Below are 27756 nucleotides of genomic sequence, written 5' to 3' on the forward strand. Positions count from 1 at the left end.
CTTCCTTGCCCTCATCGCATAAAAAATAAATTATGAAAAAGTGAATGCCCTTTGTTCTACCAAATCTTAAAGAATAAAAGCATATTGCTTTGTCTGACGATTTAAGACCTACCATTGTTTTTAAAATTCAACAATGCTTAGACATTTAGCAATTTGTCTTAATTTTTTGAAATCTGTGCTACAAACACATGTATAGTTTTTTCTAAAACTTTAAAAAATGATTATTTTCTAGTTTCACTACAAATAAAAATTATAAGATTCTATTTCTACCACAAGGCGTCAGTCCTTGGTAACAGTACCCTTCAGAGAGTTTTACCACCACCCTGTGGACAGTTAATGACTCCAGAAAATTACATAGTAAAATATGAACAGCCCTAGGCGCCCTAGGTACGAGTAAAGAACAATCAAGGAAAATGTGGTTGAGAGTTTATTTTCCTTTTACTAATCAGATTAGTTCTGGGGATGTTGTACACCAAATCCTCAAATGTTGCAATTCAGGTCTGAGACACTCTATCCGGAAGAGGAGTAAATCCCGGGCTCATATTTGCTCTTTCTCCATACTGTCATATTTTAATTACAGCCTTAAACTTTTAAATAGTGATGGTAACTCTGCATTAGGCTCGGAGTGCTTGATTGGGTCAAGGTAAGGGAAGGTGGCTTGAATATCTGAGGTGGGGAAGGGAAGAAGTAAATGTAGGGTTTAAAGGTTTATTTAGCTATGGGACAGGGTTTGTGCGGTTTAGGGTACAAGATTTCAACAATTTAGAGGGCAAAAGAGAATCGGATTCAGATTTGTCAGTTGTATATTACAACCACTTCAAAAATTTGCTGTGAAGTTTAAGATAAGTTAGCTAAGCTCTAAAGCAGTCCATCTCACAATGTGATCTGAGAGTGCTTAAGCATTACTGGGAACTGGAGAATTCATGCCCCTTCCCACATCGACTAAAGAAGAAAAGAAACAGCAGGGGGAGAGGAAGGAGGAAAGGTAGCTAAGTCGCTTCAGTCGTGTCCGATTCTGTGTGACCCCATAGACGGCAGCCCACCAGGCACCGCCGTCCCTGGGATTCTCCAGGCAGGAACACTGAAGTGGGTTGCCATTTCCTTCTCCAGGAAAGGTGGGCGTGGACAAAAACCAGTGTTTTAATAAGCCCTACAGGAGATGTACGACTTCCCAGGTGACTCGGTGGTAAAGAATCTGCCTGCTAATACCGGAGACTCTAGAGACGTGGGTTTGATCCCTGGGTAGGGAAGATCCTTGGACAAAGAAATGGCACTCCAGCTTTCTTACCTGGAAAACTCCACTAATAGAGGAACCTAGCAGGCTACAATTCATGGGGTCACAAAGAGTTGGAGACGATTGAGCTACTGAGCCTGTACGCGGGCGCTGGCGCATACAGCCGGGCGATTCAAGTTAGAGTTTGAGAACCACTGCTTTAAAGAACTGTATGAATGTTCAATAGTTGGGAGATTAAAGAAAGGCGAGGAGAAAGAAGGGAGAGAGAGACGGAGAGAAGGAAGGTAAAGAAAAGGAAAGGAAAGAAAATCGAGGATCGAGAGGGGGCGGAGTCGACCTCAGGCAGAGGACCCGGCTCTCTGAAAGGAAAACGGGAGTGGTCGGATGGCTCGGTAGGGGAAAAACCTAAGATGGGTTCTGGGACCTCCCAGGACTGTCCAGTAAAGTAGGAGCCTGGCAACGCCGGGCACCGGCAGGTGGCGCTGGACGGGCAATTGACAAGGAGGCGGGGTCTGCCCCGGGAGCTTAGGCAAGCTCTCTGAAGGCACGGGCGCCGCGTGGGGCTGACTGGCACCTCCGGGCTGGCGCTGCGGCCGCAACTTACCGTCAGGTCACGACAAGAAGCGGGTGAGTCCCTTGAATCGTTCTGGTTCCCCTTGCTCCCTGCCTCTGGGTGTCCCTGCGAAGCCGGGCGCCGGCTCCTAGCCTCGGGAGGGGTGTAGCGGGTTGCGATCCGTCCCAGGACTCGGGCGGCGGCGCTTGTGGGCGAGCACAGCTCAATTTGCCCCTTGTGAGCCGCTTCGGGACGCGCTGCCTTCCAGCGAACTCTCCACAGAACACACAGCTCCATTGAGGCCGGTCCAGGGGCTGGCAGACAGGGACTCACAGAAGAACATTCTCGCTGGGGACTCAGGGGATATGATGGGTTGTTAAGTTTGTCCTAAGGTCGAGCTCTGATGGCAAGTTTTCCAACTTGGCAAAAGCGTCATGAGTTTGTATAGCATTGATGAATGATTGGTATACAGCACTTAAAATCGTGCAACTTGTCTTCAGGGTTCCTGTAACAGAAAGTTTTTATTTTAAGTCCTGGGAACATTAGTCTGACTCTCAGGATCTGGTTGGGGTTCAAATTCCCTCCAGTCAATCAAGGCTTTATATTTGTCAGAGGTCAAAACCACTGGAAGAAGTTTGTAGACATAAAATTTACCAACACTTCCAAATTCCCGACTCTCTTCTTTTTTTGTTTAAAAACTTTTTCTTCTTCTGTTAATAAAAGTTCGCTCATTTAGCACAGAATGTTAAGCACAGGGAGGAAGCAATGCCTAACAACACGGCCCAGTGAAGAAAAATATTTCCCGTTCACATAGTTAAATGTGGTAGTTTGCAGTTGAAAATATTGATAGAAGGTTTGGAAATGCAACAAAACTCACGATGTATCCCAGTCATTGAGTTTCTTCATATTCTAAATTCTTTGACATTAACATAGTCAGTTGGGCTGTGTTAATATTTAGCAGGAACCTCAGGTCCGGCTACAGCAAACTGGAACAGTCACATCAGAAATACGCTTTGGGTTTTAATGGAGATGAAAGAAATATACTTTGGGTTTTAATGGATCAAATTCTGGAGTTCCTAACATCTGAATACTGTGCTGTTTCCTGTTGTTTTTGTTGATGAAAAAATTTTATTGTAGAACTTAAATTATACATTTGGTTACTGTGTGAGGGAAACCAACATATTTTACTTGACTGATATTTTCTTGGCTTCAGGGCACAAAGAGGACTGTGGGCGACACAGTTAACAAGCGCCCTTGCCGCCTGGGGTTTTTCCTTTGCTCTCCCACATGGTCTTCCTACCACACAGATGAATGGTTGGATACCTCCACAGGGCCACTCCGGCTTTGCACCCAGATTCTGTACACAGTGGCCCTCAGTCAGCAAATTCTGCCAGCTTGCTAGATGCCCCAGGGCCAGGGCCAGATGAAGCCTTCACCCTTCTCATGCCTCCTTCTGTCCATAAAATTTTGTCTTCCTTTCCTATACACTGCACTACTGTGTAGTCAGTTCTTGAAATGTCTGCCTTGTCTCCTAAACTTTGAGGTTTTTGAAAGCAGAGTCTTCATCTCATTTAACTTTATATTCCCACTGCCTACCTTGTTCACAGTATGATTAATGACTTAATATTGAATAAGTATAGATTTGTATGTTACAATCTTTACCATCCTGAAACTTACAGTTAAAACATCTTCTAAACATAGTGAATTATTTGTCTTTGATTACAATAGATAGAACTTGTATTCCTAGTCACATGCAAACTCCCAAATTACCACAATAATAATGTTGGTTAGATCACCAAATGATTTGGAATAATACTTCTTAAGGAAATAGATTATAAACTGCTCCAGAGCAGACATGAAATCTCTTTTCTCCTTTTCCTGCTTATTGTCAGTCATAGGTTTGCATTCATAGATACTTGACGATTGGCATATGCTGTACTCGAAACTCTTTCAACTGCCAGTGATACACACCCAACTCAAACTAACAAGCAAAATAGGTAATATATTGGCTTGTGTAACCAAAAAATTCAGGATCTGGTTTCAGAGACTCTATATACTTGAATATGCCAGGTCTCTTCTGTGTCTGTCCTCATTTGTTGCCTAGGCTCCTGTGTGTTGGCTTGCTTCTGTCCTGTTGAAGACACCTTCCTCCTTTCAGCATGCAGAAGAAGGCATGGAGGCTTGTATCATCCCAATATAACAAAATGTTAAAGACATTTTGTATTTATCTTCCACTTTCAAATATAAATATATCAGAGAAGGACTCTATTTGGCTCAAATAGAGATGTGTACCATCTCCCGAATAATCAGTGTGATGAACAGAATAGAGAACTGTCATTAGTCAAGACTGAGTCACATGCCCATATCTGTGGCCAAAAGAGGGCATTTCTTTGGATAGGAGATGTGTTTTAGATCATAAAAATAAGTGGGAAAAAAATGTGGGTAGACCAAAACAAATAATTTTATCATGAATATTGTGAAATTTTGAAACAAGCAACAGATGGAAAATGTTCTCAGAGCACTTCAACAAAGGCACATGTTGGCATTATGTAAAGATGGCTCCACTTTATTCTTTGTGAAGCTCAAACCTCTAAAAGTTGGAGAACGGGGACTGCCCCCCCCCCACCCCCGCCCCCCGCCACGCCGTGGTCCAGTGGTGAAGACTCTGTGTTTCCAATACAGGGCATGCAAGTTTGATCCCTGGTTGGGAACTAAGATCCCACATGCTGCCCAGCACAGCTAAAAATTAAAAACAAATAATTATTTTAAGTTGGAGAATGTTTTGATGTGTTTTAAACTACTGGAAACAACTTTCCACTTAATAAAGTATGACAAGTGGTCTAAAATCCCATGAACAGCTGAGCCTAGAAGGCTGTAGTCCATGGAGTCACAAAAGAGTCAGCCATGATTTAGCGACTAAACAACAAAAACAAAATTCAGAAACACTTGGAATGTTTCTATCAGTCAAATGGTTGTATAGATAATCTGTTTTCTTATTGAATTTCATAATGGACAAATTGGTGATGTATTCCTATGGAAATAAATTTAGAACTAATAAAACAGTGAATAATATTGTGACATCATATGTTTCCCTTTCCTAAAAAATGTTACACCAAGCCCAGGTGAGGATCTGTGAAGGGTGTTAAAGAAAGTTCAGTTCAGTTCAGACCCCATGGGCTGCAGCACGCCAGGCCTCCCTGTCCATCACTAACTCCTGGAGTTTACTCAAACTCATGTCCATTGAGTCGATGCTACCATTCAACCATCTCATCCTCTGTCCTCCCCTTCTCCTCCTGCCTTCAATCTTTCCCAGCATCAGGGTCTTTTCAAATGAGTCAGTTCTTCGCATCAGGTGGCCAAAGTATTGGAGTTTCAGCTTCAACATCAGTCCTTCCAATGAATATTCAGGACTGATTTCCTTTAGGATGGGCTGGTTTGATCTCCTTGCAGTCCAAGGGACTCTCAAGAGTTTCTCCAACACCACAGTTCAAAAGCATCAATTCTTTGGCACTCAGCTTTCTTCACAGTCCAACTCTCACATCCATACATGACCACAGGAAAAACCATAGCCTTGACAAGACAGACCTTTGTTGGCAAAGTAATGTCTCTGCTTTTTAATATGCTATCTAGGTTGGTTATAACTTTCCTTCCAAGGAGTAAGAGTCCTTTAAATTCATGGCTGCAGTCACCATCTGCAGTGATTTTGGAGCCCCCCAAAAAATAAAGTCTGCCATTCTTTCCACTGTTTCCCCATCTATTTGCCATGAAGTGATGGGACCGATGCCATGATCTTAGATTTCTGAATGTTGACCTTTAAGCTAACTTTTTCACTCTTCTCTTTCACTTTCATCAAGAGTTTCTTTAGTTCTTCTCCACCTTCTGCCATATGGGTGGTGTCATCTGCATATCTGAGGTTATTGATATTTCTCCTGGCAATCTTGATTCCAGTTGGTGCTTCATCCAGCCTGGCATTTCTCCTGATGTACTATGCATGTAAGTTAAACAAGCAGGGTGACAATATACAGCCTTGACATACTCCTTTCCTGATTTGGAACCAGTCTGTAGTTCCACGTCCAGTTCTAGCTGTTGCTTCCTGACCTGCATACAGATTTCTCAAGAGGCAGATCAGGTGGTCTGGTATTCCCATCTCTTTCAGAATATTCCAGCGTTTGCTGTGGTCCACACAGTCAAAGTCTTTGGCATAGTCAATAAAGCAGAAATAGATGTTTTTCTGGAACTCTCTTGCTTTTTCCATGATCCAGTGGATGTTGGCAATTTGATCTCTGGTTCCTCTGCCTTTTCTAAATCCAGCTTGAACATCTGGAAGTTCACAGTTCACGTATTATTGAAGTCTGGCCTGGAGAATTTTGAGCATTACTCTACTAGTATGTGAGATGAGTGCAATTGTGCAGTTAGTTTGAGCATTCTTTGGCATTGCCTTTCTTTGGGATTGGAATGAAAACTGACCTTTGCCAGTCCTGTGGCCACTGCTGAGTTCTCCAAATTTGCTGGCATATTGAGTGCAGCACTTTCACAGCATCATCTTTTAGGATTTGAAATCGCTCAACTGGAATTCCATCACCTCCACTAGCTTGTTCATAATGATGCTTCCTAAGGCCCATTTTACTTCACGTTCTAGGATGTCTGGCTCTAGGTGAGTGATCACACCATCGTGATTATCTGGGTCATGAAGATCTTTTTTGTACAGTTCTTCTGTGTATTCTTGCCACCTCTTCTTAATACCTCTGCTTCTGTTAGATCCATACCATTCCTGTTCTTTATTGAGCCCATCTTTGCATGAAATGTTCCCTTGGTATCTCTAATTTTCTTCAAGAGATCTCTAGTCTTTCCCATTCTATTATTTTCCTCTATTTCTTTGCACTGATCGCTGAGGAAGGCTTTCTTATCTCTCCTTGCTATTCTTTGGAACTCTGCATTCAAATGGGTATATCTTTCCTTTTCTCCTTTGCTTTTCACTTCTCTTCTTTTCACAGCTATCTGTAAGGCCTCCTCAGATAGCTATTTTGCTTTTTTGCATTTCTTTTTCTTGGGGATGGTCTTGATCCCTGTCTCCTGTACAGTGTCACAAACCTCTGTCCATAATTCATTAGGCATCTTTTATCTGGTAGGAAGTGTGACAAAATAATTTCCTTAGGGCTAACCAGGAGAGTGCGCATGTCAGTGACTGAATACATCTCAACAACCCCACTGGAAAAATACTAGAAATGCATGTCTTACCAACAAAACCACGTCTGTAACTCTGATGGGAAAATGGCACACTGAATATAGAACATTTCAGTCCTTCATGGTGCTATTAGGATTCACCTTACTAGACTGTCTATTCTGTTTGTTTTCTGAAACTAAGCATACATATCCCCATAAAATCATTTCACTATTGTTTCACATTCGTGTCAACCCCAAAAGTCTATTAAAACACAGCTTCCTGAAGTATAATCTTATAGCATCGAACTCTGTCACTGACAATATTGTTACTCTTGAAAAACTGCATTCCCAATTCTATTTATCTTTGAGGGGAGTTGACTTTCCTCCAAATGAACACCTGAAGTTAAAGTCTCCTAAAATAAAAGGCAACATCTGACTCTTTGAATTCCATATAGATACTTGGGTCATTCATTGCACTGATAGCTGGACAAAGAAATACACTCACTATTGACACAAGAGCACTTGTTTGAATTTTTACAGATTATAATGTGAGGTTAAATGAGTCAGTCACTGTATTTTAAACTGTATTTTCTCACACTAGCCCTCATATGAGTTAATTTTTCATATTTCCCTATCAAACATTAATATCATAAATAGCATAGACATGAAGACAGTAATTTTTATTTTTATAGGTGGCTGAAGCCATACTATTTTATAGAATTAAATGGAGAGCAGACAAGACATCACAAACCAAGAAGAACTTTGGAAAATGAAGCCTAGGAGAAATCTAGAAGAAGATGATTATTTGGTAAAATAATAATTAAAATCTATAAATAATTCAAATGTTGTTCAGTATCTCCTAATGTTATAAAAAAGTGATTTTCACCCTTTGCTCTGATTCCTGGTACTGATATTGTGATGGGTAAAGGGCACTGTGGGCTATAAGAGAAGTTGTACCTTGATGGTCATGAACTTAGCCAAATAACCTTGAATAAGTCGCTGAAAATCCAGATCAGCTCCAAGGCCCTTCCAATTCTTTCTAACATTCTGTGGGTCTAAGGTTTTTGAACAAGTCATCACTGCCCATATAACAGTAGTTTCGCAAATGTGCTTTTTCATAGGCACATGGCATCTTACCAAGAGATCATCAAGTTAATTGACGATTCACTATTTAACCAAATAAATTCAATTTTGGAATAAGAATCATCTGTCACACTTTTACCCCACATCAAGATTAAATGCTTTTTATTAACTTATCTGACTTAATGAGTGGTGGAAAATATTGGTTCCAAACTTTTTACCTTCCCAACTGATATCAACTACAATTTTAACAGAAAGTATTTATTTTATCTTAGTTATCTTAATAGAAAAAATTAAGTAGTACAAGTAGATACTGTTTAAAATGTACATAAAATCATTTTCATTTTTCGAGTGAACTGTCTTGCTTGCTGTCCCATAATTCTTCACCCTTAACCAGAAAATTGATCTCAGTGGACTATTTTAAATGCAGAGATGGCAAAATCTATATTATGCTCAGCTCCCTTCTAAATGAAGTAATTGGAAAAATTACTGGATGTAGCAGTGATTTATTACTGAAAGTAAAAGTCAAAGGTCAAGAGGTCATTTTTAAACACGAAAAATGATACAGAACTATGTGAATTAAAGTTACTCTGCAGAACGTGAGGAAATAAGATAATCACTATCATTTTGAGCATTAAAATGTTATAGGTCTGCATATAGAGCTATAAGAAATTAGAAATAACATATTGAGTGAGAAATTTATTCATAAAGTAACACAATATGAAACCCTGATATAAGTTCCTATTTTTTTTTAATTTGCTGCTATATCAGTCAGTTGTGGAAGTGACAAACTTCTCAATGCAAATTTTTGAATCATTGACTACCTATAAATGCAACTGGGTAAAGAAATATAACTTTCTCAGGAAATAGATCATCCCTGTGGGATTTAACTCCTTACATAGTCTTTGTACCATTTAACAATTTATCTGTTAGTATTTATACAAATGAAATATTTTGTGACTATAAGTCTATGGGATGGGGGAGAGAGAGAAATTGGGAGACTGGGCTTGACATATACACACTACCAAATATAAAATAGATAATTAATTAAAACCTACTGTACAGCATAGAGAACTCTACTCAATAGTCTGTAATGACCTATCTGGGGAAAGAATCTAAAAGAGAGTGGATATATGTATACGTATAACTGATTCACTTTGCTGTACAGCAGAGACTAACACAACATTGTAAATCAACTGTACTCCGATAATAATTAATTTTTTAAAAAGACTACATGATGCAAATTACATGTTTTTGTCTAATAGTAACGACTGCATTATTCCTGGCCCTTTGTACTTGAATGAATAAAGAATTCATTCTTCAGATCTTCACAAAGAGTTGTCCAAAAGAATTATAAAACAAATACGACTATGATAATTTATAAGTGTTATTATTTTTACCAAGGATTACTGGATTTTTTTTTTTTTTAGTTTTTTGGTTTTTGTTTCCCAATTGCATTATTTCATTCTTTTATGCTTTTAAGATAGAAACACAGTGGTCTGAGATCTAGTGAATGTATCTGAAGCATATATTTCTTCTGACTTAAAGAAAAATGAGTAACATAAATTATGGAGAACCCCAACAAAGAGAAGGAAATGGCAACCCACTCCACTATTCTTGCCTAGAGAATCCTGTGGGTAGAGGAGCCTGGTGGGCTGCTGTCCATAGGGTCGCACAGAGTTGGACACAACTGAAGGGACCTAGCATGCATGCATGCATTGGAGAAGGAAATGGCAACCCACTCCAGTGTTCTTGCCTGGAGAATCCCAGGGACAGAGGAGCCTGGTGGGCTGCCGTCTATGGGATCACACAGAGTCGGACACGATTGAAGCTACTTAGCAGCAGCCAACAAAGATAGGATATCTAAGTGCACCTTTGATCATTGCCACGTAGTGTATGCCATCTTCAGTTAATCAGTATCCGAAAGTAGGGTTCTAAATGTCCTTTTTTACTGATAAGCACAATGAACAGTAAGTAATTAGTTTGAGAGACATCCCATTGTTTTGTTCAATTTTAAGATGTTTATTTTCTTTCCTTTGTAGAATAAAGACTCAGAAGAGATCGGCATGCTGAAAAGACATGTGCTTTTGCACTTGCACCAAACAACCCATTTTGATGAATTTGATTGCCCCCCAGAGCTTCAGCAAAAACAGAAACTCTTTCCAAAGTGGCGCTTGCCAATTAAAATAGCCGCTATTGTATCATCTCTGACTTTTCTCTACACTCTTGTGAGGGAAATAATTCACCCTTTTGTGACTTCCCATCAACAGTATTTTTATAAAATTCCAATCCTGGTCATCAACAAAGTCTTGCCAATGGTTTCCATCACCCTCTTGGCACTGGTTTATTTGCCAGGTGTGATAGCAGCAGTTGTGCAGCTTCATAATGGAACTAAGTATAAGAAATTTCCGCACTGGTTGGATAGGTGGATGGTAACAAGAAAGCAGTTTGGTCTTCTCAGTTTCTTTTTTGCTGTACTACATGCAATTTACAGTTTATCCTATCCGATGAGGCGATCCTACAGATATAGGTTGCTGAACTGGGCATATCAACAGGTAGGATGACATGGCTGACCATTAAACTAAAAAGTCTAAGTCTCCTAACAAATCAACTCTTTCTTATTTTAATATCAGTACCCCCAAACCTCTATTGAAACCCTGTGTTGGGAAAGTATTCTGTTCTAAAAAAAAATTTTTTTATAACTCTTTACTAGGCTTGGTTGTATAATTCTACATGAGGAATGTTTTTTAAGCTGAAAATAGTAAGCTACAACTTTAACAACACAAATAAGTGTTTTGTTCATGGACAGAGCCACATTTCAATCTTCTACCACCCTCAGAAGGTTTATTTTTAATGCTAACTCTTAGTATTTTCTGCTTCTTTACCACATATGACAATTCTAACCATTAGCTATTATATAAATTAATAAAACAGATTATATAAATGTTGCATTCAAGGAAGGAGGTTAATAGCGCCTATGTCATTTCTCTTAGAGAAATGCAGAAAATACCGTCATAAATTTGTGGAAGCCCCTAGTTATCAGGGGGCTTCCCTGATGGCTCAGACGGTAAAGAATCCGCCTGCAACTCGGGAGACCTGGTTTCAATCCCTGGGTTGGGAAGATCCCCTGAAGGAGGGCGTGGCAACCCACTCCAGTATTCTTGCCTGGAAAATCCCCAGGGACAGAGGAGCCTAGTGGGCTACAATCCTTGAGGTTGAAAACAGTCGGACATGACTGAGCAACTAAGCACAGCTAGTTATCAGGTCCTCCACAGTAGAGGGAGCATGGAAGGAGGTTCTTACACTGGAAACAAATGCTGTTTGCATATTTTTCCTTCCTCTTTTCATCCTCTGTTAGGTCCAACAAAATAACGAAAATGCCTGGATTGAACATGATGTTTGGAGAATGGAAATTTATGTATCACTGGGAATCGTGGCACTTGCAATACTAGCTCTATTGGCTGTGACATCTATTCCATCTGTGAGTGATTCTCTGACATGGAGAGAATTTCACTATATTCAGGTAAATTATATACAAAATAACTCTGACTCCTCAGCAAGGTAAATCTTTTTGTGCTTATACTGTCATCAAGTGTATAGACTTTAGTATATGGGCTTCCCAGGTGGTGCTAGTGGTAAAGAGCCTGCCTGCCAATGACAAGGAGACATAAGAGACCAGGTTCAATCTTGGTCGATCCCTGGGTTGGGAAGATCCCCTGGAGGAGGGCATGGCAATCCACTCCAGTATTCTTGCCTGGAGAATCCCATGGATAGAGGAGCCTAGCAGGCTACAGTCCATAGGGTAGCAAAGAGTCGGACATGACTGAAGTGACTTGGCATGCACGAATATAGACTTTAACCCATAAAAAATAACATGGTTTTCCAATAACGAAGATCTCATACTTGTTCCAATTAAAAATGTGCTCTTCTGTCATTTTCCCTCTTGCTTATAAATACGGGAAATGTTTTTTAGACACATACAAAAGGCATTGCTCAAAGAAAAATATTATTTCTAACATTTGAAACTCATTAGACCATTTGCTATCTGTTTAATAACAACAAATTTGATGTTTTAGAAATTCAATATTGTTTACTTAGTTCTCCAAAGATAGAAAGAAAAAAAATTTGTCTGTCTCTGACTTTATTCATGCCTTTTAAGTTACATGGCTTTGTACTATCCTCCTTGAACTATGGCATTTTATCTACCAAACTATGGAATTTTATCTATTTTAGTATCTTATTTTAAAGGCTTCTTTTTCCAAGTTAGTTTTTTTGTAACTTACTCACTTGAAGTTTCTCAATATTCTTGGAATTCAAAATTATCTCAAATTCACCAAGGTTAACTTGCTAGTGGTAGATTATACCCTAAAAAGAACAATGTGCCAGAAATCACAAGGGGATCCATGTCACAATATTCAAAAGGCTGAGCTTAATTCAGTCCTAAGCACTGCCAAGATGCTAAACCACAGTGTTCTATCTTTTATGAGTGGACATCTTTAGAAATCTCACAAAGTCAGCTAATCCTCACTGTCCTTTCTACACATCCATGCATATACTCCAACAGACACTTTAATCATCTGATTAAGCTGGAAAGAATGTCTCCCTCTGAATTATTCAAATGTGGTTTAGATATGGTGCCATGTTTTCCAAGCACAATAATTGCTGATTTTGTTGGTTTAGCTTGATAGCCATTAAATATTAGCCAAAAGTCTATTCCTCATTAAATAACTTTCTTCTTACACTGCTCTGCCTGTCACACATATGCTGTGCGTCACTTTACATATTTAATGATAAAGTCAAGCACTATGTCTAGACAACCCATCCCATTCCACTCAAGGTACAACACGTAGCCCATACTGCTGCTGCTGCTGCTAGGTCGCTTCAGTTGTGTCCGACTCTGTGCGACCCCATAGACGGCAGGCCACCAGACTCCCCCGTCCCTGGGATTCTCCAGGCAAGAACACTGGAGTGGGTTGCCATTTCCTCCTCCAATGCATGAAAGTGAAAAGTGAAAGTGAAGTCGCTCAGTCGTATCCGACTCTTAGGGACCCCATGGACTGCAGCCTACCAGGCTCCTCCGTCCACAGGATTTTCCCAGGCGAGAGTACTGGAGTGGGGTGCCATTGCCTTCTCTGACCTAGCCCATAATATGTACACAATACAAATTTGGTAAATTAATCTCCAACCAACTACATATAATTTTTAATTAATAACCTAGAAACTTTTCATTAACAATCCAAGAACTGATTACTCTATGATTTACCTTGGACATTTATATCTAAAAACATAAACTTAGCTATTTGATTGTATTCACTGGGGCTTATTCACTGCTGAATAATTGTGAGTTGGATTCATTCTAGCAGTCTAGTGAATATTTCCCATAAAGTGAATAGAAGTCAAAAGATATCTAGAAGAACTATTGTCAGAATGCCATGAAACTACATAGGTGAACAATTATTTTTAAAACTTTGTCTGGATGGTGCCAAGTATCCTAGTGCAAGCTAAAATTTTTCTTCACGTCTACGTCTACATATCTCTCTTTTGTTCAAACACTGAGATAATTGTTAGTGTTTTTCCACTTTATCAAAAATGTTTGATTTTTTAAACAAAGGCCAAGATCATTCACTTTAGTATGAATATACCAAAATCACCGTCAATAACTTTGTTGTTGTTGTTCAGTAGCCAAGTGATGTCTGACTCTTCATGACCCCATATACTGCAGCCTGCCAGGCTTCCCTGTCCCTCATCATCTCTTGGGGTTTGCTCAAACTGAATCACTTTAGTTGCCTTTATAATTGACAAAGATCACTAGTACCAAGCTGATTTTGCACTGATCTTCAGTCAACCTACAAATATTTATTGAGAACCTAAAATGTGCAAATCATTGTGTTGATTCTACAGGGATCCTGTGATGATAAGACAGAGTTTCTGAGTTTAGATGTCTCTTGTTAAGCAGAATTAAGGCAAATACACAGGGGATAGAGCATCATAAAATAAATATCATAAGAGAGAAAAACAAGGTATGGAGAAGGAGAGGACAGTGTTACTGATTATCTGAGACCAAAAGGAGAATGGTTGTGAATTTTCTCAAATAGCCTGGAGACAAAGGCATTACCCACATGTAGAAAGAGTGGAAAAAGATGAGTGGATAATAACAGATGAATGGAAGAATGTCTAAGCAACATAACAGATCTAGATGATATAGGATGAAATAAACTCTTAATGAACCATTCTCACCAAGATAATTCTTTTTCTCTTTTGCAGAGCAAGCTAGGAATTGTTTCCCTTCTGCTGGGTACAATACATGCATTGATTTTTGCCTGGAATAAATGGGTAGATATAAAACAATTTATATGGCATACACCTCCAACTTTTATGATAGCTGTTTTCCTTCCAATTGTTGTCCTGATATGCAAAGTCATACTACTCCTGCCGTGCTTGAGGAAGAAGATACTGAAGATTAGACATGGTTGGGAAGATGTCACCAAAATTAATAAAACTGAGATGTCTTCTCAGTTGTAGAATTGCTGTTTATACACATTTTTGTCCAATATCGATATATTTTATCATAAACATTTCAAATTTGTATTTGTTTAATAAAATGACCACTTGAGGATCTTAACATATCTCTTTGTTTATGGGTGATGTTTGTAATGTGTGTATTTCCTTTCAGATTTGATTCAAAGTGAGAAATTAATCTTTAGCACATTCCATATGTTCAGCAAAGCTGAGCATAACAAAATAATCACATCTGATTTATCAGACTACATAACATTATAAATAATAAAAGGCCTTAAAATATCAGTCCCTGATACTCCTTAAAAGTTATCATGAGCCATGAAAAAAGATACTATCTGATGGCCAATAGGCACATGAAATGATGCTCAACATCACCAATTATGAGAGATGCAAATCAAAATTACAATGAGGTACCACCTGACACCAGTCAGAATGTCTGTCATTAAAACCTCTACAAATAACAAAAGCTGGAGAGGGTGTGGAGAAAAGGGAACCCTCCTCCACTGTTGGTGGGAATGTAAGTTGGTGCAGCCACTGTGATAAATAATATTGAGGTTCCTCAGAAAACTAATAATAGAATTACCATATTACCCAGCAATCCCATTCCTGGACATATATCCAGATAAAACTATAACTCAAAAAGGTACATGCACCACAGTATTAATTGCCGCACTATTCACAGTAGCAATAACCTAAATATCCATTGACAGATGAATGGATAAGACGATATGGTACTTACATATAATGGAATACTACTCAGCCATAAAAAAAGTAGTACCATTTGCAGCAACATGGATACAACTAGAGATTATCATACTAAGTGAAGTAAGTCAGAAAGAGAAAGACAAGTATCATATCATATCACTTGTATGTAGAATCTAAATTATGACACAAATAAACCTATCTATGAAACAGACTCGGACATAGAGAACAGACTGGTAGTTGCCAAGTGGGAGAGAGTTGAGGGAAGGATGAAGTGGGAGATTGGGATTAAAAGATGTAAGTTTTTATATACATAATGAATAAACAAGGTCCTACTCTATAGCACAGAACTATATTCAATATCCTATGATAAACCATAAGGAAAAAGAATGTTTTTAAAGAAGAATGTATATATTTGTATAACTGAATATGTTGCTGTACAGCAGCAATTAACATTATAAATCAACTACACCTCAATTTTTAAAAAAAAAGTTATCTAAATCTACCACACAAGTATATCCAGTGTTTATGATTGTTGTTAAAGAACCTTCTTTTCCTGTAACTGGATGTTATTCATATGACACCTATCTCAAAAAAACACATGGATTATAAATATACAAGTAAAGCAGCAGAATAAGTTCAGATACACACCCAGGCAAAATAAAACTCAGGCTTTCCAGGAAATAAGGTAAATTCAAAGGTAAATTTATACATTTGAGTTAGGTAAAACTCAGTTTAACTTTAATACATTGGCCAAAGTGTTGTCAATACAACTCCATATTGAAAACTATTTCTTTGAGTTGCTTTTCATTGCTTCTATTATTACAGTCATACATAACGTCCTGCCAAAGAGGACCCTGCCTCTCTGCCTGACTGTTAAACTAAGCCTTTGTTCAGCTCATAGAGAGATACTCTGACCCTGCCCACCTGTGAATCAGTTCAGTCAGTTCAGTTACTCAGCCATGTCCAACTCTTTGCAACTCCATGGACTGAAGCACAACAGGCTACCCAGTCTTTACCATCTCCTGGAGCTTGCTCAAATTCATGTATTGATTCAGTGATGCTATCCAACCATCTCATCCTCTGTCTTCCCCTTTTCCTCCTGCCTTCAATCTTTCCCAGCATCAGTCTTTTCCAATGAGTCAGCTCCTCATATCAGGTGGCCAAAGTATTGGAGTTTCATCTTCAACATCAGTCCTTCCAATGAGTATTCAGGACTGATTTCCTTTAGGATGGACTGGTTGGATCTCCTTGCAGTCCAAGGGACGCTCGAGGGTCTTCTCTAACACCACAGTTCAAAAGCATCAATTCTTCAGTGCCCAGCTTTCTTTATGCTCCAACTCTCACATCTATACATGACTACTGGAAAAACCATAGCTTTGACTAGATGGACCTTGGTCAGCAAAGTAATGTCTCTGCTTTTTAATATGCTGTCTAGGTTGATAAAAAAAGTTAATAGCTTTTCCACCAAGGAGCAGGCATCTTTTAATTTCATGGCTGCTATCATCATCTGCAGTGATTTTTGGAGCCCCCACAAAATAAAGTCACTGTTTCCATTGTTTTCCCATCTATTTGCCATGAAGTGCCACCTGTAAATAGCTACAACAAAAAGAAGAGATTAACACACCCCTTTCAAAGGCTGGCCCTTCCAGGAGATGTTTTGCAAGACTGAAGACTTTTTCACTTTGCTTCCCTACCGCATCTCCCTTTCTACTCACTTTACTTCCCCAATGCCTCTCCCTCGCTATTCTGCCTTTGGACTTTAGTTCCTCATTGCTTCTCTCTCTCTGACTCTATAAAAGATGCTGACATCCAGATCCCAACAAGATGTTTACTTTGAGACCATCTTCTCAGTCAGCCAGCATTCTGGATAAAGTCATATTCCCTTCCTCAACACCTTGTCTTTCAGATTCACTGGCCTATTGTTCAAGAGAGCGCTTGGACTCTGTGAAGACCATGAACCACATCCTCACAGAGCAAACTATACATCAATTATCAGGGCTCACTAACTCAACTGACTATACTTCAGAGGTTTTTCATAATTGGCAAAATTAACTATAAACTTAGTCTTTTATACAGATAAGTTATTTATTATGATTAAAGACAATAGAGCTAATGCTAATGGTGGTGGTGTTTAGTTGCTAAGTCATGTCCGACTCTTCTGCAACCCTGTTGTAGCCGTGTTCCAGGAAACAAACTCACTCAGAAGGACAATGCAGACAGTGGAATGTAGTTTATTACATGGCGGGCCCAAGGCAGAGTCTCCTCATAGCCAAGGAACCAGACCAGTTTTTGTGAAAACCTTATATACCCTAAATGTACTTGCTCAAACCCACCTCCCCAAATTTCTAGAAACTAGTCCGGACAAGGTAAAAGAGATATGATCAAAGTTAACCCATGATTCATGTGTCATAAGCCTAGATAGTTAAACAGTGGACATTTAGTAATAGGCCTGTGGTCATATCCCAATAAATATAATGGAATTTACGACTTTGTTCTGTTACAGAGATAATTAACATATTCTTTTAGGTGACAGAGAGTCCAAGTACAAGTCCTGAGGCTCTTTTATCCGGGTGGTCTGGTTTTCCATTGGTATGCCATTTCTATAGACACTGGGCACAAAGTTCAGAGTCCATTGGGAGAGTGACCATGCTTGTAGCCTAATGTTCACAGCCTGGCCTAAGACGGAGTCCAGCTCTGTCTGTTTCCTCCTTCAACCCCATGGACTGTAGCCTGCGAGGTTCCTCTGTCCACAGGATTTCCCAGGCAAGAATAGTGGAGTGAGAAGCCATTTCCTTCTCCAGGGGGATCTTCTTGACCCAAGAACTTAATATTTGTCTCATGTACTGTAGGTAGATTCTTTACCACTGAACTACCTGAGAAACAAATGCTAATGGTACAAATTAGGGAAAACTATTAGTACATTCATTGAGTTGAATTCAGTTTTTTTAACTTTTTGTTCTATTGTTGTTGCTGTTCAGTTGCTAAGTTGTGTCTGACTCTTTATGACACCATGGACTGCAACATGCCAGGCTTCTCTGTCCTTCACTATCTCCTGGAGATTGCTCAAATTCATGTCCATTGAGTCAGTGATGCATCCAACCATCTCATCCTCTATCTCCCCATTCTCTTCCTGCCCTCAATCTTTCCCAATATCAGGGTCTTTTCCAATGAGTCAGCTCTTTGCATCAGGCTGCCAAAGTATTGGAGCTTCAGCTTCAGCATTAGTCCTTCCAAAGAATATTCAGGGTTGATTTCCTTAAGGACTGACTAGTTTGATCTCCTTGCTGTCCAAGGGACTCTCAAGAGTTCTCTAGCACCACAGTTTGAAAGCATCTGTTCTTCAGTGTTCAGCCTTCTTTATGGTCCAACTCTCACATTCGTACAGGACCACCGTACAGCTTCAACTGTACGGACTTTTGTCAGTAAAGTTATGTCTCTGCTTTTAATATGCTGTCTAATTTTGTTCTGTTATAAATGATGAATATTCATTATTACATGGGTGCTAAGGCAACTTCTGAAGTGTAAATTTGCATATTAAATTTTATTGGGATTTAGACATATAGATATATATTGCAGACAGTGTTGAGGGTGAACAACTGCAAATAGAGTAGACAATGGTGTCTTGAGAAATAATTCACCATAAGAGAAAAAGGAATCCAGGGCTCTAAGATTTCAAATCAGATGCAGCAAAGAGGTGTAACTATAAGACCATTTAACTAAGTGTGACATGTGTTATGCCATATCAACCAGCTCTGCTATGCAGGAGTCAAGTGCCTGCATTCCCAACTGCATTGCAAGATGGCAGAATGTTAGCATCTCCAGTTCTGAGAGGGAGAAATTGAGTTTCAGCCTTTCTGGCACTAAGATATCATAGAGGTTACAGCTTGGGACAGGGTTCCAATCTGAAGTAGCATTTCATTGTAGGGACAACAGCTGAGTTCTGGCTTGGTTACTGGAGTCCTCTCTCTGTTAGCCATGGTAATAAGTGACCTCAGACTTATTCTGAAAGACAGAATCACTGGTGACAGGAGATAGGAAGTCTACTAGGGCCTTACAAGTAAAATACAAAAGCCTCTAGATTCAATTTGTACTCAAGGGCTATTGAAAACTAGACCATTACCTCTTTGTATCTTTTCTGAATTTTTAACGTTTGTTAATATTGTTATAAGCAGAAGAAAACAATAAAAGTTGTCTTAAAAAGAATAAATATTATATTCTAGTATAAGCTTACATTTCCTGTTACTCAATGAAAATGTATAAAACATCTCCCATATACCAGGCCCAGTGCTAGATGGAGGATATATGAAGATAGAAATGACCTACTTCCTGTTCACAGTCTCATAGGGAACACAAATTTTAGTACAGCAATGAATTCTAGATTTACTGGTATCACTATATAGGAAATGGCCAGTTCTGTTTAAAAGGGTAAGTCAGGAAGTTGTGAGGTTGATCCAAAAATTAACTATTTGAGCTGGGTATTAAACTATAAGTAGGAGTCCTTCAGCTAGAATGGGAAGATAGGTAGCTTAGTAAGCAGCATGGAGTTGTAAAATGATGCAGAAAAATATATTGGAAGGACTAACATTCAGGAATAGAGCAGGTGAAGGAAATACCAGAGTGGGTAGGGATCTGGACTTTGTCCTCCGAGGATTAGGGAGGTCACTGAAAAATTTTAAATGGGTACTTAACATGATCATAATTTGTAATTTAGAAAGATTTATCTGTAGACTGTCCAGAAGATAGATTTGCTAAGGATTGGGGGAGGAGCAGAAGTGGTAGTACAAAGGGTGAAGGCAAGTTAGAAAGCTGGAAAAATATCTAAGGAGACAACAGCAGTATCCCAAGATAGAGGCCCTAAGTTTTCAAACAGGTTGTTACAGAGGGAATGGATAAAAAAGGAGAGCTAATGAAACATGGTAGGAAGATGGAATTTCCAGGAACTCATGACCAGTGGACCATGAGGATTGAGGGAGGGGAAGGTATTTAAAATGGGACTTCTAGGATTCTATTTGCCTGGAAGACTTAGAGAATTATGCCATTAAACAGGGTAGGGAATTCTACAGGAGAAGCATATTTTTTTAACCAAACTGAAAACAGAGTTAGATTCTGTACACTGTATGCTATTTACAAAACACAGTTGTTAACAAATTCCATGTGGTTTTTTTGTTTCATTATACACAAATATAATTATGAAAGACATATAGTTTGTGGCAGTGGGAAGGAAAAGTAAGGTATTTCCCTGCCTTTTGATAAGGTTTTGTTTTGTTTAGTTTTTAACACAGTCACACAGGGTCTCCCTGGAGCGCAAAGAACACCTAGAAAACTGCTAGCCAGGAGCCTGGCGCCTTTCTCCCTCAGAGCTTCCTTTCCTGCTCAAAATGAAAGCTGCTGGGGTTTATTTTCTTGAAGTATTTGCTCTATAGGAATCTTATAATCTTCAGTTTTAAAAAAAACTACTAAAATGATGCCTTTTTATTATTGTAATAATGTCGTATTTAATGATGTTTAAAGACAATAAAAAAGAAATTTATGATCATGATCTGATTTTCAGACTATAGACCACATGTCTAAGGAAGCCTGTAAGAAATTATGACCTATTAAACTTGGGAATGCTAAAATTAAACATCTGAAATAATAACAAAAATATGTAATTTTAATTGGTAATATTAATTCTAGAACTTTATTTTCCAAGAAAAGGAACAAGATATAATAGCTGCTTTTCCTAAAATTGGTCTTCCACGTAAAAATGTGTTAGAAATTTTCCAGTTTGGATTTAACATTAGGTTTTACTCAGTTAATTAGACATCACCTTTTTTCTTCATGCCAGTTTCTCCAGATGTCTTCAAGAGGGCCTTTGAAGAGGTAATAAATTATTTGATCTCTTATTTGTTGAAAATAATCCTATGCTTGAATAAATTAATAAATTACCAACTTGTGACTATTACACATGACCTGAAGCTAAAGTCCAGTACCTTCTCTTCTCAGCTAATTCCATTACTTCAGCCGGTCAAGGGGTCCTCACATTTATTGTCAGTGAGTATGTGACATTCCCAGAATTATTAATGGATGCCCATTTGAACTCTGCCCAGAACAAGTTGCCAGTTCATGCAGCTATAAAATTATTGAACTGGAAGAGACTGATGAGATCACCTGAGCTCACTAATCCCTTGCCTGGAGGCATGACCCCACTGAAATAAGGCTCCCTCAGCAAAATATTTGTATTTCTCAACAACTGAAGAAAGAGAAAGAGGGAAAAGAGCATAGGTGCCAAAATGGTAATGATGAGAAAGCTGGTGTTCTTAGAAAAAATGCCCCCTCCTGCCCATCGACTGAACCAGGAAGTGACTGACTAGACAAACTCTTCTGAGAGTCAGAGAATCAGGAAACTAAGCTTGAGGCTGGGGATGACCTGGCCATAAGGACCAGCATGTACCCTGGCAAGTGATATGGGAAATGATTTCAGACCGCCCTTGGAACTTGAAGTGGTATTATCACAAAAGATAAACATTAATGGGTTTACACAGTGGAGTTATACAGTGTAAGAGCTGGAAGAGTAGGCTTAATTTTCATCTTTTAAATAGCAAAATTCCTAACAAAAGCCATGAGTAGGAAAGGAGTAGGAAAGGGCAACCCACTCCAGTATTCTTGCCTGGAAAATCCCACGGACAGGGGAGCATGGTGGGCTAAAGTTCCTGGGGCTGCAAAGAGTTGGATACGACTGAGCGACTAAGCACACACATACTCACACACATATCCACACAGCCTGCTCATAAGCCCCTGTGACAACTAGGGCTCCATGGTACATGGTTTGAAAACTCTACCTCATTTATACAGATAAGGTAATGGATCTTTTTTGTCAGGGATTGCTTATTTGCAAGGCACAAAAACCTTCTCAAAGTCTCTTAAGTAAGGGGGGAAATACTGATAACAGAAGAAGAATACTGATATAACTTACATGTCAATGTTAGCAACACTAACTCGTGAACACCACCTTTATCAACAACTACACTGCAGGTGATTTCCTTCAGTCTATGGCCTTAAATGGGCTTCCTTGGTAGCTCAGCCAGTAAAGAACCCACCTGCAATGCAGGAGATCCGGTTCAAGTCCTGGGTAAGGAAGATCCCCTGGAGAAGGGATCAGCTACCCACTCCAGTATTCTTGGGCTTCCCTGGAGGCTCAGACAGTAAAGAATCCACCTGAAAAGCAGGAGACCTGGGTTCACTCCCTGGGTTGGGAAGATTCCCTGGAGAAGCGAACAGTTACCACTCCAGTAGTAGTCTTGCCTGGAGAATTCCATGAACAGAGGATCCTGGCAGGCCCTAGCCCATGGGGTTGCAAAGAGTCAGACACGACTGAGTGACTTTCACTTTCAGGATACTACTCACAGGATGGCCTTAAATATGAAACATTAAAAGTTTGTTGATCAGTTCCAAATTAATATCCCTAGCCTTGACTTTTCAGCTGAGCTCCTTATATCTGTCTTTTTGACAACTTCACTTGAATGTCTAAGAAACATCTCAAACATGAAGTTCTAGCAATGGAATCTTAATTTCTTACCCAGCCCCACCCTGTTGCTCAAGACAGACACTTAAGACCAGAAACTGTAAAACTCCTAGAGGAGAACATAGGCAAAACACTCTCTGACATACATCACAGCAGGATCCTCTATGACCCACCTCCCAGAATATTGGAAATAAAAGCAAAAATAAACAAATGGGACCTAATTAACCTTAAAAGTTTCTGCACATCAAAGGAAACTATTAGCAAGGTGAAAAGACAGCCTTCAGAATGGGAGAAAATAATAGCAAATGAAGCAATGGACAAACAACTAATCTCAAAAATATACAAGCAACTCCTACAGCTCAACTCCAGAAAAATAAATGACCCAATCAAAAAATGGGCCAAAGAACTAAATAGACATTTCTCCAAAGAAGACATACAGAGGGCTAACAAACACATGAAAAGATGCTCAACATCACTCATTATCAGAGAAATGCAAATCAAAACCAGTATGAGGTACCATTTCACGCCAGTCAGAATGGCTGTGATCCAAAAGTCTACAAATAATAAATGCTGGAGAGGGTGTGGAGAAAAGGGAACCCTCTTACACTGTTGGTGGGAATGCAAACTAGTACAGCCACTATGGAGAACAGTGTGGAGACTCCTTAAAAAACTGGAAATGAACTGCCTTATGATCCAGCAATCCCACTGCTGGGCACACACACTGAGGAAACCAGAAGTGAAAGAGACACGTGTACCCCAATGTTCATCGCAGCACTGTTTATAATAGCCAGGACATGGAAGCAACCTAGATGTCCATGAGCAGATGAATGGATAAGAAAGCTCTGGTACATATACACAATGGAGTATTACTCAGCCATTAAAAAGAATACATTTGAATCAGTTCTTTTTTTTTAATTTTATTTTATTTTTAAACTTTACAATATTGTATTAGTTTTGCCAAATATCGAAATGAATCTGCCACAGGTATACCCGCGTTCCCCATCCTGAACCCTCCTCCCTCCTCCCTCCCCTACCCTCCCTCTGGGTCGTCCCAGCGCACCAGCCCCAAGCATCCAGTACCGTGCATCGAACCTGGACTGGCGACTCGTTTCATACATGATATTATACAGGTTTCAATGCTATTCTCCCAAATCTCCCCACCCTCTCCCTCTCCCACAGAGTCCATAAGACTGATCTATGTATCGGTGTCTCTTTTGCTGTCTCGTACACAGGGTTATTGTTACCATCTTTCTAAATTCCATATATATGCGTTAGTATACTGTATTGGTGTTTTTCTTTCTGGCTTACTTCACTGTGTATAATAGGCTCCAGTTTCATCCATCTCATTAGAACTGATTCAAATGTATTCTTTTTAATGGCTGAGTAATACTCCATTGTGTATATGTACCAGAGCTTTCTTATCCATTCATCTGCTCATGGACATCTAGGTTGCTTCCATGTCCTGGCTATTATAAACAGTGCTGCGATGAACATTGGGGTACACGTGTCTCTTTCCCTTCTGGTTTCCTCAGTGTGTATGCCCAGCAGTGGGATTGCTAGATCATAAGGCAGTTCTATTTCCAGTTTTTTAAGGAATCTCCACACTGTTCTCCATAGTGGCTGTACTAGTTTGCATTCCCACCAACAGTGTAAGAGGGTTCCCTTTTCTCCACACCCTCTCCAGCATTTATTGCTTGTAGACTTATGGATCGCAGCCATTCTGACTGGCGTGAAATAGTACCTCATAGTGGTTTTGATTTGCATTTCTCTGATAATGAGTGATGTTGAGCATCTTTTCATGTGTTTGTTAGCCCTCTGTATGTCTTCTTTGGAGAAATGTCTATTTAGTTCTTTGGCCCATTTTTTGATTGGGTCATTTATTTTTCTGGAGTTGAGCTGTAGGAGTTGCTTGTATATTTTTGAGATTAGTTGTTTGTCCGTTGCTTCATTTGCTATTATTTTCTCCCATTCTGAAGGCTGTCTTTTCACCTTGCTAATAGTTTCCTTTGATGTGCAGAAGCTTTTAAGGTTAATTAGGTCCCATTTGTTTATTTTTGCTTTTATTTCCAATATTCTGGGAGGTGGGTCATAGAGGATCCTGCTGTGATGTATGTCGGAGAGTGCTAATGAGGTGGATGAAACTGGAGCCTATTATACACAGTGAAGTAAGCCAGAAGGAAAAACACCAATACAGTATACTAACGCATATATATGGAATTTAGAAAGATGGTAACAATAACCCTGTGTACGAGACAGCAAAAGAGACACTGATGTATAGAACAGTCTTATGGACTCTATGGGAGAGGGAGAGGGTGGGAAGATTTGGGAGAATGGCATTGAAACATGTAAAATATCATGTAAGAAACGAGATGCCAGTCCAGGTTCGATGCACGATACTGGATGCTTGGGGCTAGTGCACTGGGACGACCCAGAGGGATGGTATGGGGAGGGAGGGGGGAGGAGGGTTCAGGATGGGGAACACATGTATACCTGTGGCGGATTCATTTTGATATTTGGCAAAACTAATACAATTATGTAAAGTTTAAAAATAAAATAAAATTTAAAAAAAAAAAGAAAAAAAAAGTTATCTTTGATATGGTTCTTTACCTAACACTCCACATCAAATTTATTAGCAAATTCTACTTGTTCCACCATCGGAATACATTCTGCATCTAAGTGTATATATCTCATCACCAAAATCATGGTGATGGTTTAAGCCACTGTAGTCCTTCACCACTTTCACTTTCATCAAGAGGCTTTTTAGTTCCTTTTCACTTTCTGCCATAAGGGTGGTGTCATCTGGGAAATAGATGGGAAACAGTGGAAACAGTGTCAGACTTTATTTTGGGGGGCTCCAAAATCACTGCAGATGGTGATTGCAGCCATGAAATTAAAAGACGCTTACTCCTTGGAAGAAAAGTTATGACCAACCTAGACAGCATATTGAAAAGCAGAGACATTACTTTGCCAACAAAGGTCCATCTAGTCAAGGCTATGGTTTTTCCAGTGGTCATGTATGGATGTGAGAATTGGACTGTGAAGAAAGCTGAACACCAAAGAATTGATGCTTTTGAACTGTGGTGTTGGAGAAGACTCTTGAGAGTCCCTTGGACTGCAAGGAGATCTAACCAGTCCATTCTGAAGGGGATTAGCCCTGGGATTTCTTTGGAAGGAATGATGCTGAAGCTGAAACTCCAGTACTTTGGCAACCTCATGCAGAGTTGACTCATTGGAAAAGACTCTGATGCTGGGAGGGATGGGGGGCAGGAGGAAAAGGGGACAACAGAGGATGAAATGGCTGGATGGCATCACTGACTCGATGGACGTGAGTCTGAGTGAACTCCGGGAGCTGGTGATGGACAGGGAGGCCTGGTGTGCTGCAATTCATGGGGTCACAAAGTCGGACATGACTGAGCGACTGAACTGAACTGAGTCCTTCTAGAATTCTTGAAACTTCCCAACTTGTCTTTCTGCTTCCGCTGTCATCTTCATTCTCTACCACGACCACCACTCCCAGAGGCTTTCCCACATAGCAACTAATCTGATGCTTCGAAATTGTAAATATTAGCATGTCACCCCTCTGCACAAAAACCTCCAGTGTATTCCCATGAAACAAAGTAAAATGCAAACTCTATATTATGGGCTACGAATCCCTAAAACATGTGCACCATGCCCACCTTTCCAAAGTTAACTCCTGCCACTCTTTACCTTACTCAAATCACTCCAGTGACACTGGTTCCCTTGCTGTTTCTCAAACACAAACTCATTACTATCTTAGGGCCTTAATACTTACTATTTTTTCTGCCAGGAATGCTCTACCTTTCTTATGATTAGTTCTTTTACATCTTTACTTCTATATTCAGATGGCGTCTCTTCCAAGTGATTTTCCCTAACTAAAAGAGTTCTGTTCCTGTATCTCTCTCTCCTTCCCCTTGGCTCTATTTAAGTAGTTCTTATTACTACCCAATATTATATCTTTTATGGGTATATATGTGTTTGTTTGGTTGTCTAATTTCCCTACTCAAGAGAATACAACCATTGTCTTATTTATGGCAATATTCTCAAAACCTAGAACAGAGCCTGGCACATAGGAGAAACTCAATAAAATACTTATTGAATGAATGAACAAATGAATAGGGAACACAGTTGTATTATCAATAAATGGTTGAGATGGTGGTGTTTAGGAAACATAAGTTATTTAGATGAATGTTTCTCAAAGTGTGGTTCACAGACCAGTAGTATCAGCATCACCTGGGAGCTTATTAAAAATGCAAATTCTGGGACAGCCTCAGTCCCACCCCAGACATATTGAGTCAGAAACTGAAAGTGAGAAGAGCAGTCTGTGTTTCATCAAGTCTTTCCAGAGATGCTGACGCATGATAAACTTGAGAACCACTGGTTTCAGGGATATGTCAAACTTGGCCCACAGCCTATTTTTTTGTAAGTCAAATTTTATTGAAACACAGCCACTTTCATTCATTTACATATTGTGTAGGCTGCTTTTGCACCATAACAGCAGTGTTGAGTAGTTGCAAGAGAGACCTTATAGCCAACAAAGCCTATAATATTTTGCTCTCAGGCCCTCTGAAGGAAAAGCCTTGTGACCCTCTAGTTTAGATCAACACCATACACCATATATTTATGGCAGAGCAAACAGGTACATCTATCTCCTTCCCATCTAAATACCACTATTTTAAAGAAAAGATATGGTTAAAGAAGGATCCAAAACAGAGAGAAAAACAGGAAAGCACAGCATCAGTGGACCAGAAAATGTGAGGAATTTCCAGTACACAAAGAGTGTGTGGGGGGAGGGGCAGAAAGCAGATTTACAGAGAAATGAGAAACTGCAACACAAGATCCAAATAGAAGCTACTGCAAAAGGAAGCAAAAGTTCCTAAGAAAAATCCTGCATGAGTTTTAGGCACTGAACTAATCAAACCAAATCAGTCCTGGAGAAATCATCAGATGAGTCATTAAAGGACCAGTCAGAAGATCTGG

General features: G+C 39.5%; 1 protein-coding gene across 3 annotated transcripts; it reads left to right on the forward strand.

Moving 5' to 3' along the window:
- The first annotated feature begins 1772 nt into the window (after positions 1 to 1772).
- On the forward strand, positions 1773 to 14656 carry STEAP1 (STEAP family member 1). Of its 3 annotated transcripts, XM_005205566.5 has the most exons (5): positions 1775 to 1861; positions 7643 to 7758; positions 10073 to 10585; positions 11389 to 11553; positions 14295 to 14656. In XM_005205566.5, the coding sequence occupies exons 2-5, from the start codon at positions 7675 to 7677 to the stop codon at positions 14550 to 14552; spliced, it is 1020 nt and encodes a 339-aa protein (XP_005205623.1). In that variant the 5' UTR covers positions 1775 to 1861; positions 7643 to 7674; the 3' UTR covers positions 14553 to 14656. The 3 variants fall into 3 exon arrangements, with proteins under 3 accessions (XP_010802652.1, XP_005205623.1, NP_001192735.1); XM_010804350.4 differs by lacking the exon at positions 7643 to 7758 and having other exon boundaries at positions 1773 to 1861; NM_001205806.2 differs by lacking the exon at positions 1775 to 1861 and having other exon boundaries at positions 14295 to 14651.
- Positions 14657 to 27756: the final 13100 nt, after the last annotated feature.

The sequence above is a fragment of the Bos taurus genome, chromosome 4 (assembly GCF_002263795.3).
Source record: "Bos taurus isolate L1 Dominette 01449 registration number 42190680 breed Hereford chromosome 4, ARS-UCD2.0, whole genome shotgun sequence".
Lineage (NCBI taxonomy): Eukaryota > Metazoa > Chordata > Mammalia > Artiodactyla > Bovidae > Bos > Bos taurus.

Excerpts from the sequence above, each read along its gene's own strand:
- STEAP1 (XM_005205566.5), top strand. The coding sequence starts at position 7,675 with ATGGAGAGCAGACAAGACATCACAAACCAAGAAGAACTTTGGAAAATG. Across the intron at positions 7,759-10,072 it reads TAGAAGAAGATGATTATTTG|AATAAAGACTCAGAAGAGAT; the intron begins GTAAAATAATAA and ends TTTCCTTTGTAG. Across the intron at positions 11,554-14,294 it reads GAGAATTTCACTATATTCAG|AGCAAGCTAGGAATTGTTTC; the intron begins GTAAATTATATA and ends TCTCTTTTGCAG.